Source organism: Portunus trituberculatus, chromosome 25, assembly GCF_017591435.1.
Source record: "Portunus trituberculatus isolate SZX2019 chromosome 25, ASM1759143v1, whole genome shotgun sequence".
Taxonomy (NCBI): Eukaryota; Metazoa; Arthropoda; class Malacostraca; order Decapoda; family Portunidae; genus Portunus; species Portunus trituberculatus.
Genome location: NC_059279.1, coordinates 14,889,441 through 14,905,516, shown reverse-complemented (window position 1 = coordinate 14,905,516; position 16,076 = coordinate 14,889,441). Strand labels below are relative to the sequence as shown.

The following is a 16,076-nucleotide window of genomic DNA, read 5'->3' as shown; positions in this document are numbered from 1 at the left end:
TGTGTGTGTGTGTGTGTGTGTGTGTGTGTGTGTGTGTGTGTGTGTGTGTGTGTGTGTGTGTGTGTGTGTGTGTGTGTGTGTGTGTGTGTGTGTGTGTGTGTGTGTGTGTGTGTGTGTGTGTGTGTGTGTGTGTTACTATTCAAATCTATATTACTTAAGAACACAATCATTTATCTTCATAAGACAAATTTCAAAATCAAGGGAAACCTACCAAAAAGGGATTATATGATGAAACGCTTAAAATATACGAAAACACCAATACGGTCATTTTCATTTCAGTCAATAAATAGAAAAAATAAGAATGCTAAACATATAAATATAAAAAAAAAAAATACAAAAGGACACCTAAGGTCGAGACGCGCAGTGTCGACAGTCTTTACAAAACACAGAGGATAAGAGCCAAGCTGTTATCACACGTTATATAACTCAAGTGTTGATCGTCAAAGAATCATAACATCAAAACATGATCTTCATTTACGTAACCACAAACCAAAACACAAAAGGTACGAAAAACTTCCTTTTACAATCCCTCTCCTAAAAAAAAAGGAAGCTAGACAAGGAGTATTTTGTTAAAGTAATGAGGACGAGGCTATAGACAGGCAAGGCTTCAGAGAGTAGCTAGCAACAGATCAAAGATTAAGCACCCTATCTAACCCTCTCTTGTTCTATTTAACCAGAAGCGCGGTTCCCTGTATCTTCAGTTGACCGGCTGCCTCTGACCACCTTGCTGCCTCTCTCGCCGCCTCCAGCAAGAAGCTCCAACATTCCATCTTCTGACGAAGTAATGAGCCAAAACCGCCTCTCTACTGTACACTTTCCAAGGCGTGAATCTTTGCCATGCGCCACAGAAATAGTAATGCCAAACTTACATATACATGTGTTACAACTATACTGATTCATCTATCTTCATTTATACTGCTACCACTACTACTACTACTACTACTACTACTACTTCTATCACTACCACTATTTTTACTATCATTACTACTAAAACATCTATAATCACTACAACTTCCATTGCTACTAACTACAATAACAATGATATATAATAATAATAATAATAATAATAATAATAATAATAATAATATAATGATGGCAATATAAATAATAATCTTAAAAATTTATAATTAATGATAATCATAACAATAGTAATAGTAATGATAATAACAATAACAATAGCAATAATGATGATAGTAAAAATAACAATGCGATTACTGTCACCATTACAACTGCTGCTACTGTTACTGTCACTGCCGATACATCCGGTGAAAAAATGTGGTTAATTAACAAAAAAAGTAAAACTGAAGGCATATTCTTGTGTGACCATTAATTACAATGTAACTAATGCATATATTTCTTCTTGTACTACTACTACTACTACTACTACTACTACTACTACTATTACAACCACCACCACTATTACTATTGGTGTTGTTACTGGCACTAACACTAAGACTACTTCTTTAGCTGCTGCATATCCCGCCATCCATTGCTTGACTGACTAATTGGCATAAATTGTCCAATACATATCACATCAATTGACTGAAAAACATGTAAAACTGGCCGGAATAACTGCACGAAAACATATTATTCCTAGGCGGTAGTAGTAGTAGTAGTAGTAGTAGTAGTAGTAGTAGTAGTAGTAGTAGTAGTAGTAGTAGTAGTAGTAGTAGTAGTAGTAGTAGTAGTAGTAGTAGTAGTAGTAGTAGTAGTAGTAGTAGTAGTAGTAGTCATGAAATGCATGCGCACACACACACACACACACACACACACACACACACACACACACACACACACACACACACACACACACACACACACACACACACACACACACACACACACTCACACTTCACCCTCCTGTGTTTCAGCGGAGCCTTGCATAACCATGAAGGGAGAGAGAGCAGCACCTGGGCGTGGCAGTGTCCCCCTCACACCTGCGTTCCTGTTTCTCCTGGCCCTCTGCATCCCCGCCCTTCCTCCTGCTACCGCGGTCGTCCCCAAGTGCATGATGCCTCCGGTGAGACGTATATGCCTTGTCGCTGTTTCTCCTTAGCTCTAGTGAAGTATATATTGATAGATTCTACAACGATTTATTTGTTGTGTAAGTTTAAGATGTGTTTTATGCATTATTAACTTCCCTGTTGTTTATGAAGGTGTTGTAGTTTAGGATTTGAGTGTTAGGGTATGTAAAGGTGCAAGTTTTTTTTTTTCTAATGTAATGTTATATACTGTGCAAGTTTAAAACGTAATCTTGTACTTATATATTGGTGGAAATGCAAGTTTTGAGAGTAATTATACAGAGCGGTGCAAGTTTTCAATTTTATCTTTTACATTAGTGAAAGTTTAAAACGAAATTTTAGACAGTGGTGGAAGCTTTGATGTGATAATATAGTAGGTGCAACTTTAGAAGGTATTACTATACAGTGGTGCAAGTTCTGCAGGTAATGTTGAAGGTACAAGATTAGAACGCAATTTAAAAAGTCATACAAGGTTGTGATATATTCATGATGCTGTGGTGAGTATTGCAATGTAATCTAAATGTCGTGGTGTAAATCTATGATATGTCTTGAAGATTGTACTGTCTGTTCTGTTTCTGAAAGATGATATTATTTTCATTTAGTCGAAAGAAGTAGTAAGTGTCGCGCTCGCATTTGCTGTCGTTTAGAAATACAGCAGAGTTATCGTGTGTCGTTCCACTAGACTCATCCTCTCTGCAAGTACTTGACTGGGAAAGTATAATAGATAGCCGGTATTTTGCGACAGAGAATTGCCCTTCCTTCATTAGCCTGATTACATAAATGTCTTGACGATGCTGCTTGAAAAAGGAAGCGAGCCAAAACAATTCCCTCCACACACACACACACACACACACACACACACACACACACACACACACACACACACACACACACACACACACACACACACACACACACACACACACACACACACACACACACACACACACACACACACACACACACACACACACACACACACACAAAATAAAAAAAAAAAATACTGAAAACTTGAAAACTTTCCTGATCTTTTGAGGAAAATTCTTAAATATTTCTGTTTAAGGGCTTATCGGATTTTTTCCTCTTATATACAGCTTTCTCTGCACGTTTCCATCCCCAACTCTTATCTCTTAACAGTTGAATTCTAAGATCGCAATATTTCTTTAAATATATTCAATTTCTAATGACATATTTTGGAACGGTGTCTCATCCTGTGTCACATCACTCTCACTGTTTCAAGAAGGAAGCAACAAGACACATTCGCACTTGGACTCACGTAACAGTTTAGTACTCTTCGCTTCTCTGCATTTCTTTCTATTTGAGCAGCAATTACCGGGAACACATACACATATATCCATTGTCAACGTGTGCCTTTTGTTCAGACTCCCACTTCATAACTAAATAAATAAATATGTAAAGCAATTAAGAGACACATTCCTCATCCACGTGCCCTTGTTCAGCGCCCGCCCTAACAAGTTAAAAAATAAATAAACAAAAATGGAAAATAAATAGATAAACAAATAGAATATACAAATGAGTACCTACTACTACTACTACTACTACTACTACTACTACTACTACTACTACTACTACTACTATTCCTACTGCTGCTACTACTACTACTACTACTACTACTGCTACTACTACTACTAAAACTTCCACTACTGCTTACAACAATAATTTAGCAGACGCACCGAAAGGCTCATCATTTAAAGGTGCCCTCGGGTATTCGACAGCGTGATAGCGTTAAACAGGCCAAATATTAGTACAAGGTGACAAGAAGCAACTGAAATATGTGATGGACAGTTTTGAGATCTTAATTGAACTTTATGACTACTAGTGATGCCATGACATTTACTACTTCATCTGAGTTACTCCATATCAATCTACTGGTCAAAAAATGTAACGACAGGTACTAAAAAGCTAGAAACACTCGAACACTCCAACTGTCACTGCCATCTCTCAAATTCACGCTCTTAGCCTCTTCAGCACTGAGACGCATTTTAACACGAGTCTGTATATCATTAGACGATTAGAAGATTAATGGCCACAGTCTTCACTATTCTAATACCCACTTAAGTTTCTAAAGCTGTATAAAAAGTGCCAAATAGTAATTAAAATGAATATGAAAAGCAGTCATGATACTGAAGGAGTTAACATTAGCCAAAGTATCATTTCAGACTTTCGACAATTACCATGGTCTAAGACAAAGCAACTGAATATTTGAATCTCTTAAAAACAACAACATGTATTTGGCGCCACTCAGAATCATTGCTAACTTGCAGCACATTTTACTGACCTTGAGAGACAGAAACCAGAGTGTAAAGGACAAAGACTGGCGCTGTTATACTGGCCGACTAACAGCTAACAGCCACACAGCCACACAGGCACGGCACAGCGTTTAACTCCAGGTTGAACACCGAACAAATATTTTGAAGCTCGCAACAACTCTGGGAAAAGTGCACGACTATTTTTTAGAGCTTTTGTTATTTTTTCGCAGTGTTATTAGAGCGAACTGAATATGCATGTAAAAAAAAATGTAATTGTTTGTTGTGAATGGACACACAGGGAACTCTGCCCAGGCCGTGACTGTATGTACGTGACTGTTAAGCTGTATATATAATTACTGTGAAGCAGTAACAACACACACACACACACACACACACACACACACACACACACACACACACACACACACACACACACACACACACACACACACACACACACACACACACACACACAGCCTGTGGGTTTGATAAAGGATGCATGCAGTTCGTGATTGAAAGACAGATACCATTGTTTTTTGCTTGGAAAAGTCATGCAAACAGACAGATTATACATACTACACTAACAGACGGAGAGACTCAGACAGACGGTGAACAGACAGGTTTGCTGCGTGGTGGAGTCCAAATGTCATGTTACTTCTTCGTCAGGTTTTCCTTCATTTTATTGTTTATTGGTGCACGTAAATAATTTACGTATAAGCCAAGCGTCAATTATTTCCATCAATCTTTTCAATAATTAATCAGAAATATTTGGACTTAATGTAACGCCAAATGGAGGTTCGGTCTTATCAGTATGTTGGTTTATTTTCCAGTTTAAAATTACTTTAAAGTAACAATTATTTTTATTATTACAATTAATAATCACTTTTCAATAGTGAATTTAATAATTCCCTTTATTCCATTATTCACTCATACTCTTACTACACATTTCATGTCTAAATCTTATAAACGTGAGCAATAATATAAAGAAAATTTTTAAGTATCTATCATCACTTGCATGCAATTTTAACTCCACAATGCTTATATAAACAATAATCTATTTGCAATGTTGTACTGATGTATTCAGTTTATTGTAATTTAATGTTTACCCCTTCAAGAAAGGTACAATTACTCGTACTTAATTAACTACAGCATCATATTAATATTGTAATACACATATAAAAACCTCTAGCTTATTATGATTTCATGCAGTGGCGTATTCTATTAACATACTTCCTGTACCCTTCCTGGCAAAGTTATCTAAGTACTCCTTCACTGACATCAATACCTTACTCCTCTTTACCCCAAGGACTCTCACATGGGAAGGATTGCCACGAACGGCGACCAGTGGTACAAGCCCCAGGGAGATGACCTCTTCGGGGCCGCCGGTGGGGAACTGCTGAGGGAGATGAAGGCGTCTAATATAAGGAAGAACCTAAAGTGAGTCTAGAAGATGATGGTGATAGGATGAAGAGATGAAGGGATCGAGTCACGAGAGAGAGAGAGGAGAGAGAGAGAGAGAGAGAGAGAGAGAGAGAGAGAGAGAGAGAGAGAGAGAGAGAGAGAGAGAGAGAGAGAGAGAGAGAGAGAGAGAGAGAGAGAGAGAGAGAGAGAGAGAGAGAGAGAGAGAGAGAGAGAGAGAGAGAGAGAGAGAGAGAGAGAGAGAGAGAGAGAGAGAGAGAGAATCTTATGGCAGGAAGGTAAGGAATGTAATAATATCCCTGGAATGATCAATTATTCACTCACCCACTCACTCACTCTCCTCGCTCACTCACTCGCTCACTCTCCCAGCTCGTCTGTCATGAAGTCTGGAAAGGCTAGTCATGTTCAGAGGTTAGAATGATGAGGTGAAATTTACCGGTTAAAGAAATACGTATCATCACCATCACCATCACCATCACCATCACCATCATCATCATCATCAGACCTTACTCCAGTCTTCAGCACTATTCATTCACCTAACCGTCTTTCAAAATTCATGTCAGTAAAACTATTGCTAATCTCCCTTCACATTTACGTAGTTCCGGATCACCCTACGTCATTTTCCACCACTACATGCCGACCACTTCGTCACTCTGAGGTCAATAACGGCGAGGCAACTAATGTGACTCGTTGATAAAAATAGTGAAGGTGCTTTTGAGACTACACGAGTTATCAGGGGGAGAGAGTTAAATGCAGAGAAAGACACATTGCACAAGAGCTTTTCAAGATGGATGATTGCAGCAAAATGAAGATAAAAAAAAAAGACTGATATTCTGTGATTGCGTCCTCGATTTCACAGACAATAATGATGACACCGCAAACACAAACACAAGTAAAATTAGACAATGATAAGATAAGAGGCATACAGGCTGAACACGGTGTGACTGATGAGCCGCGTGGGGTTGAAGACTGTCTATATCGGAGATGAGGTAAGCCATTGAGAGATATGAGAGATAATTCGGAAATGACATGAGAAAATAAGGGAGTCTGCAAGAAGTCATCAGTCCTACACGTGGCAGTCCATCTATAACACAAACTTGCACATTTCCATCCATCGTACGCATTTATAAATTTGTGACCACGCACCTAGAACAAGATTATTTCACCTATTCAATTAAGCTACCACTATATGTGAAAACTAGTGACTTCTTATGTTTTCTTGAACCTTTTTTCAAGCTTTGACTAGTCTTTTTTTTTTTTCTTCCTGATTGTCGTCATGAGATCAAAAGGACGAAGCCACAACACACCTTCCCTCTTGATACATATGAAAAAGTTGTAATCACTATCTTTGAGTGAAGAATAATATATGATACCTTTGGAGAAAATACGAAAAAAATGTTTTGTAATGAAATTATTATAAAAATGCTTTCCTAATTTCGTATTTCGGCTCTATATGACCAGTCAATGAATCAAATAATGAGCCACATCTGTCACGCAATCAGTTAACCAGTCAATCAGTTAGTTAATCAGTTAATCAATTAATTTATCAATCACTTAATCATCCATCGACCAGTCAATGAATTAGTTAATCAACAAATCAATCAATCACTTATTAATTCAATCAATCAACCAATGAAGCAATTAACATCCAACCAATCGATCAGTCATTCAATCAGTCAAACAATCAAACGGCCAGCTAATCAGCCAGTCGTTCCACCCACCAATGAGTGACTCCTTGGCCTGGCCCACCACAGATACCTGACGACGCAGGGCCACATGGCGGGCACCAAGCACGACCTGGACCAGGCCGAGCACCTGCGCAAGGCGTGGCTGCAGCAGGGCTTGGACCAGGTGTTCCTGCAGCCATACAACGTGCAGCTCTCCAAACCCCAGGCTGACAAGCCCAACAAGGTGAGCAGCAGCCCAATAAAATATAACAAAACAGGAAAACATAAACAAGGGACATATCAAAAAATCACTTTTAAATTTCTACTTTTCCTTTATTTTTCTTTGCTTTTCACTTTTTTTACTTTACTTCGTAAAGTTCGTTTTCGAAAATTCCTTCTTAATTTTTACTTTTCCTTTATTTATTTATTTATTTATTTATTTATTTACTTATTTATCTACATTTGCTCTTTGTTTTTTGTATTTTTTTAACTTAGTATAAACATGTCAAGATTAAGGAACCTTAACATCCTCCAAAAATAGATCACAGTCAGCAAAACCAATAAAGAAAAAAAAACTACACTTTCTTTTACAGTTTTGTACATTCAGGCAAGTACTGTTAACTCCCAAACAGTTAATTATGATAAACAAAAACTACATCAATTCTCAAATACAACACGGCAAATACTAACAACTCAGTGAAGAAGTTATCGCCTCGCCTACACCACTACACTATTTCTTTAGCACATGGAGACAATTATTGCCATCCCATAAACAGTAATCGCCTCGTTCCAAGCACAACACACGAGCATCACGTGACACCCTGGCCTCGCGTTTCATCCTCAGGTGTACTTGCTGGATGAGGAGGGCAACGTGAAGTTCACCTCGAGCATCCTGGAGGAGGCACTCAAGGGCGAGGACTACGATGACACAATCCCGCCAGCCTTCCTCGCTTTCTCGCCCTCTGCCACTGTCATCTCCGTCAGTACAAACACACATACACATACACATATATGTTTGCCTCTCCTCTCCTCTCTTACTTGTCTAATAACTGCATTCCTGCTTTTATCATTCCTCACCTACATTCCTTTCTCCCTCTCCCTCTCTCTGTCTGTCCTTCCTCCTATCCTCTTCCTGTCCTCCTGTCCTCCTCCTCCTCCTCCTCCTCCTCCTCCTCCTCCTCCTCCTCCTCCTCCTCCTCCTCCTCTTCATCTGTCAATTCATTCACTTTCCCTTGTGTTATGTTTTTTATTTTTTTTATTTTGCCTCCTTATCACTGACAGCTCGTCGTCTTATCTCTCAGGAAGAAATAGTGTTCGTTAATTATGGGTTCTACGAGGACTTTGAGAAGCTGCAGAGGGCCGGAGTGGATGTCTCTGGGCGCATTGTTATCGCTAAGTTCGGCAAGATTTTTAGAGGAGATAAGGTTCTCAACGCGGAGAGGTTCAACGCTTCGGGTGTCATCTTGTACACGTGAGTATATTTGAGTTCAAAGACCGTGAGAAGTAGGAGTGTTTATTAATAGGTGATGGTGGTAGTGGTGGTGGTGGTTTCAGGAAGGTGACTAACCTGCTCTTACTCCCACCATATCTAATCCCCTAAATACCGCTAGTCTTTTAACATAATCTATCAATTCACAGGGTTTTTTTTCTTTTTATGGCCATATCAGAGGAATGAAATGAAAGGAATCAGCAATGAAGACTTAATACTAAAGGAGACTTTTAAACACAGCCTGATGGTAGTCGACTCTTAGCTAAGAAATTACAACTATTGAACTATCCACAAGTCACAAGAGTAGATGCTTCATAATCTGTCGTTTCAGTCCACTTATCAGTCTAAGCATTTTGCATTTCAATTAGTTTTTTTTTTTTTTTATTTAAGAGGGGCACCGGCGAAGGGCAACAAAATTTAGATAAAAAAAAACGTCCACTTACTATCTAACCATCAGTCTAAACACAATCTCGTAATTCTGGTTATTTTTCATGACAATTCTCTCTTGGATGTGTTATCTTCAGTGAGCTTTTTTTGCCGTCCTTCTTTTGCTCTTGACCAGAATCTCTCTTGCATAACAATTCCAACTATCTAACTATGAGTATGTATGTAAAAACAATTAAAACACTCATTGTACCTTTGAATATTTTTGCAGGCAATTCTCTTAAGTGTCTTCCATCTTCAGTGGGGCTTTTATCCTCCATTCTTTTATTGCTCATTCCCAAAATCACTCTTATACAAATGAAATGAGCAAACAATGAAAGCAATCAGTCCCATCACACAGCTCATAACCTCCCCAATCTGCTGCCACCAGGGACCCTTCTGACTACCACCCTGACTGGCACAAGGGCGGCGAGGCGTACCCCAGCACCTTTTGGCTTCCAGAGTCAGGCATCCAGCGAGGGTCTGTCCTGTGGCGCGACGGGGATCCCACCACCCCTTACTACCCATCCATTGGTGAGCCCTGAGATCCTACACCCCCTCACCCTCTCACCTCCATGCACTCTAAACCCTCCTCTATCATATCTCCGCACCACGCCCCACTATAGTCTCTCTGCTGCCGTCACGTCGCCCTCCTGTACTCCCTTCTCGAATCCCCATAAAAATTCATTCTTTTAACCCCGTCACCTTTATCCTTCCCTCCCCCCAACCATCCTCCCTCCCCTGCCGACCCTGTATGAGTTAAGTCTCCCCTCCATGATGCTCTTTCTATCCCCTGCCCTCTCGAATTCCTTTAAAACTGATTCTTTTCAAATGCCATACCTTTCCTCCTTTCCTGAATTCCTCCCATTCCCAACCGCATTGACTTTCCCGCCTCAACCCCCACCCGGTCCTAACCAGTTATATCCACTCTTATCGGCTCCTAACTCAGCAACAAAAGGCCTAGAAGTGTCACTGATAAGAGCTGTGACTCGTGATGTAACCTTGATCTCCGCCCCATGTGGTGTTGAGAGGCAAACGTCACTTTTTTATCTTCTGAGTCTTATCTAACGTGTTCTCCTGCTCTTCAGTCAGCGTGTTTTGTCTTTTTTTTTTCTCTTCCCTTTTTATTTTTTTTTTTGCTGGGTTAGAATGCCAAATGTGTGCATTGAGTATATATTTCCTCTTGTTTTTTTTATTATTGATGTGTGTGTAATGCTGTTGTTGTTGTTGTTTTTTTGCGTAAATGATTTTGGTTTCTTGTTATAGTCTTACGTTAATGAGATGGAGATCTCACACACACACACACACACACACACACACACACACACACACACACACACACACACACACACACACCAACTACTCAACAGTTCTTTTAAATCCACAATACACTCCCAAACACCTTTATCCTCGTCAACACTCTCAAACATTCTTTTCCTTTCTAAACAAGCCCAAAAACAACAACAAAACTTCTAAAAACACACCCAAACATCCCTTTCCTCTCTCCAATACGCTTCCAAACACCGTTATCCTCCCCAACACATTCCTTATATTCCTCAACACTCTTTCTTTCCTTCCCAACAAGCTTAAAAACAACAATTAAAGTTCTACAACGCACCCAAACATCCCTTTCCCTTCTCCAATACACTCCTAACATCCTTATCCTCCAAAACACTCTCGAACATTCCTATCTTTCCCAACACTCTCAAACATTCCTTATCCATTCTAACACTCTCATTCTTTTTGTTCCCCCCAACAAGCTCGAAAACAAAAACCATTCTTCTAAAACACACAAACATCTATTTCCTTTCTCCAATACACTCCTAACTTCCTTATCCTCCCAAACACTCTAAATCATTTCTTATCCTTCCTAACTCACTCAAACATTCTTTATTCCTCCTCCAACAAGCTTAAAAACAATACACATCCATCTAAAACACACATAAACATCTATTTCCTTTCTCCAATACACTCCCAACTTCCTTATCCTCCCAAACACTCTAAAACATTCTTTATCCTTCCTAACTCTCTCAAACATTCTTTTCCTTTCCCCCAACAAGCTCAAAACAACAATTAAACTTCTAAAACGCACATAAACATCCACTTCCCTTCTCCAATACACTCTCAACTTTCTTATCCTCCCAAACACTCTAAAACATTCCTTATCCTTCCTAACTCTCTCAAACATTCTTTTTCTTCCCCAACAAGCTAAAAAAAAAACAATTAAACTTCTAAAACGCACATAAACCTCCATTTTCCTTTTCCTTACACTCATAGCTCCTTCTCTTCCCCACAGACGGCTCGCACCACATAGACGAAGCCCACGAAAATCTGCCCCGCATCCCAGCACACACCATCAGCTACACAGACGCCAGGAAGCTGCTCGTCAACCTTGGAGGGGCAGAGGTACCCGAGGAGTGGCGTGGTGGTCTGGACATCACCTACAGGATGGGCCCTCAGATGCTACGTCCCGGCTGGTGAGTGACACTATCTGACTGACTGACCAGCTGGATGTCTCTTTCTCTCTCTCTCTCTCTCTCTCTCTCTCTCTCTCTCTCTCTCTCTCTCTCTCATTTCATTTCATATTCCTTCCCTTTTTCTCTTCTTAATTCCATTTTTTTTCAAGCTAAGCCTCTTTCTCCTCAGTTTATCCTTTCAATTTCAGCCAATTTCTCTCAATTCCACTCTTTTCTTTTAATTCCAATACTCTTCTCAGAATGTCAATCACTTATTTTTCATTTCAGTCTCGTTCCTCTCAATTCCAAGCCTCTTTTCCGTCTATTCCAATCTACCTTTCTCTCGATTCCAAACCTCTTTTTCTTAATCTTAAATTCTGTCTTGATTCCAAAGTTAATTTTTTTTTCAACAAGCATCTTTTCCCTTAATCCCTTCATTACTGGGACACATTTTTACCTTAAGATTTGTGCACCATTAGGCCATTTTACTGACATTAGCAAGGGTGTATGAAGGTCAGAAGATTAATTACCTCAGTCTTCACTATTTTAATCCCCCACATAAGTTTCTGAAGCTGCATAAAATCACCAAATAGTAAGCAAAGTGGATAAGGAAACGCGTCATAATACTAAAGGGGTTAAAACCAGTGTCTTATCTCTCCCAACCTCCTTCCTCATAACTGCAGCCTTCTTCCTCTTACTGGAGTAGCTAAAAAGAACCTTCCTCTCTTGGTAGTTGATTTAAAGGGAAGATAAGGCCAAAATAACTCAGTGACCGGTATGGACGTGTTTGTGATGGTGCTCTAATCTAATCTATAGGGAGAAACATATGGTGAATGACAATTTGTATGCTAATGTATGTTCTTCCTTTGCGTTCCTTCGTGTTGGCTGTTAATTCGCACGAGAGATGAATGTTATGTGTGTGTGTGTGTGTGTGTGTGTGTGTGTGTGTGTGTGTGTGTGTGTGTGTGTGTGGTGTGTGTGTGTGTGTGTGTGTGTGTGTGTGTGTGTGTGTGTGTGTGTGTGTGTGTGTGCCATCCGTCATACAAGACTTTATCTCTATTTTATCATGAGTCAGGAGAGAGAGAGAGAGAGAGAGAGAGAGAGAGAGAGAGAGAGAGAGAGAGAGAGAGAGAGAGAGAGAGAGAAAAGCAATCAACCATACATTCCAACACTTTGTCCTTGTCACTGCATTTCTCTATTCTAATTCTCTCTCTCTCTCTCTCTCTCTCTCTCTCTCTCTCTCTCTCTCTCTCTCTGCATCCCTCCTAACTCTTTCCTCTCACCACTTCCGCGTGGCTTTCTCACTTCCCTCTCTCATCCATCCCTCTCTATCGTCACTCACTCTCACACTCCTCTCCACTTACCCGCCCCTCTCTCCCTCTCTCTAGGAAGGTCAAACTGGAGGTCAACAACGAGAAGAAAGTCGCCCCGATTTTCAACGTGGTCGGAGTGGTGAGGGGTAGCGAGGAGCCTGACCGCTATGTGATTGTCGGGAACCACAGAGACTCTTGGACGTACGGCTCTTGTGATCCTTCTTCAGGCACGGCGGTCATGATGGAGATTGTGCGGGCCTATGGGAAGCTATTGACGAAGGGTGAGTGACGCAAGAAGTCTTATATATACAGGAGGGGCACCGGCGAAGGGAAATAATAAAAGATACATAAAAAAAAGGCCAAGTGAAGTGTCGATAGCCAAACAGTCTAAAGGGTTAGTCAAAACACTTTCTCTTGTAACCTCCCTTTTGAAAGAGTTTAAGTCAGAGGAAGGTGGAAGTACAGAAGCAGGCAGGGACTTTCAGAGTTTACCAGCGAAAGGAATGGATGACAGGGAATACTAGTTGACTCTTCCATTAGAAGCTGAATATGTGGTTGTGTGATTGTTCCTCTTTTATTTTCTAAGAGTAAGGAGTTGATGTGGAAGACTTTTTTTTTTTTTTATTGATAATTCATGCTCATTTGTGCCTCCTGCTTAGCGTCTGAGGGGAATCTTCTTAGGTGGACTTTACAAGAGTAGAATATGTCAGAAAATAAAAAATGATTATCCTTCCCCATCCTTCACTCCTACAGGATGGCGCCCCCGGAGGTCTATCGTGTTCGGGTCTTGGGGCGCAGGAGAGTTCGGGTTTTTCGGCGCGACTGAGATGGTAGAAGAGTACCTGAAGACATTCGAGAACCGTGCCGTGGCCTACCTCAACGTGGACATCGCCGTGATCCAGACCTACAACCTGGTGGTGTCCGCCACGCCCATGCTGCACAGAATCATCAAGGAGGCCGCAAAGAGGGTGAGTGTCTAGTGGCGTCACATGGTAGTGGTGGGCAAGCAGTGTCATGTATAGTTAGGGGAGGACTTGGTGAGTTTTCTAAAGGTAATATGATTTTCCGTGTCATAGAAACCACTGTACGTCTTGCATATGTAACACAGGTAAGAAAAGTTTTGCTAATGGAAAAAGTGACAAAGAAGAAGCAACAGGCACTTGCCACTTAATGCAGAAAAAAAGACTATCAGCTCAATTTAGTCTTTCCTAGGACAATACAATATTTAAAAGCATAGGTAATACAAAAAAACGAGTCACAGAAAAACATGATTATAGTAAAAAGATTGTTGAGTAATCCAATAATAAAGGATGCATCACCACTCTCCCTCAGTCCCCTGCACCGGATCCTTCACTGGGGTACCAGAACCTCTGGGATCACTGGACACAGAGAGAGCGCCCCGCTGCCCCTGATGTCATTGACTACAACTTGGGCTCCACCAGTGAACACGCGCCCTTCTACCAGCGCATTGGAATCCCTACCTCCTACATGTTGTGGGAAATCAACCTGGTATGTCCTGTCCTGCCTTTCCTTTCCTCCTTTCCTCCCGTCGCCCCTCGACCTCCTGCTGGCGCCGTAATGAGAACTGCGACACTTGCGACATTTTTTCTTTCCTGCCACGCTAGTCTCATATTTTCCACCTCACGACACTGCCCAGAGACACGCGTGTTTCTTTATCTCTTCTTCTCATCTGGTCTTATCACGCCCGGGAATGATGGCTCTCCTTGACAACTACTGCAACTGTTATCACTTACGTAACTTATAGCGTCCTCCATAACATCACTGCCAGCTGACGCCACTCTGATGTATCTTACGTCACCCATAACATTACAAACACTGCCGTTCACACAACCAACACCATCCGTAATTGCTGATATCACTATTATCATACTTAACACCAATAACATTATTCTCAAGACATCCTAGATTACCTTGAATATCACTACGACTAACACCACAACAAACACCATTAAAACTTCTTTGACAGAACTTTTAACACTACTAATGTCAATAATATCAATTCTCACGACACAAAAATATGCTTTAACATGATCTTTACATGACTGACTTCGTTAACACCACAAACACCAGCCAAGGAAGGGATCAAATACAAGAAGCTAAAAAGAAACAGGAATACAATTCTTTTTAGGTGATCTTGATAATATTTAAACGCCTGAATCAACAAATAAATTCTCAACTACGCTTAAATGGCAAACGCTGCTCCAATCAAAATAAAACAATTCTATGAAATGCTTACTTCATTACAGCATTAGTAAGAGAAACATCCTGATATTTTATTAGTTATCTCTTCTTTAAGAGAGGAACAGAAAAAATACACAGTAACAAACTTAAAATGTCAATTCAGTGAAGTCTTCATCTCCCCTCATAGTGAAATTAAACAAAATATTAATCTGTAATTTTGATGGAGAAAATCAATCTACATCTTATAGCTAATGCACTTTAGTGAACTTAATTAAAATGATGCATCAAATTTGATTATTTCCCAAAATTTGCTATCTTACCTATGTACATCCACAGTTCATTGTTCAGTGGTCAGATGTGGTCATTATTCCATTCACGATATATATAAAAAAAAAAAAAAAAACATGAAATATAAAAGGAACAAAAAACATTCTAACAATGTGATACACTAATCATTATTCTCTGAGATGGAAAGTCATTTTCGTGCAGTTACCAGTCTGGATACTATAAATGATTTACCATCAGCGTATTCTGACTCAAAATTAAAAATGCAAGACTCGCGTACAAACACAAATATGAACTTTTAAAATTCTTCAAATATATAAACAAATATAAATTCTCGCGTAACACCAGCTGCTCACCTCACTCTGTCCTTACTGGCACCACCAGATACTCTACAGATATACTTTAAGCACCAGTTTCAGTATAAATAACACCAGAAATCAATGACACTATTGAAATACCTAAACACAACATTCAACATCATTACCACCACTATTGTATAATCTAAAACCATTTGTAACACCCTGATATCAC

The 16,076-nt window shown here is 40.0% G+C and overlaps 1 protein-coding gene across 1 annotated transcript in view; it reads left to right on the top strand.

Annotated features, from left to right (window-relative positions):
- The first annotated feature begins 676 nt into the window (after nt 1-676).
- Nucleotides 677-16,076, top strand: part of LOC123508856 (glutamate carboxypeptidase 2-like) — a 26,052-nt gene continuing 10,652 nt past the window's right edge. The window contains exons 1-11 of the mRNA XM_045262825.1: nt 677-781; nt 1,872-2,020; nt 5,598-5,728; nt 7,465-7,621; nt 8,222-8,356; nt 8,679-8,848; nt 9,681-9,823; nt 11,586-11,766; nt 13,134-13,339; nt 13,812-14,026; nt 14,391-14,567. Coding sequence (XP_045118760.1) covers nt 1,889-2,020; nt 5,598-5,728; nt 7,465-7,621; nt 8,222-8,356; nt 8,679-8,848; nt 9,681-9,823; nt 11,586-11,766; nt 13,134-13,339; nt 13,812-14,026; nt 14,391-14,567 — 1,647 coding nt within the window. The 5' untranslated portion in view covers nt 677-781; nt 1,872-1,888. The remainder of the gene's footprint in view (nt 782-1,871; nt 2,021-5,597; nt 5,729-7,464; nt 7,622-8,221; nt 8,357-8,678; nt 8,849-9,680; nt 9,824-11,585; nt 11,767-13,133; nt 13,340-13,811; nt 14,027-14,390; nt 14,568-16,076) is intronic.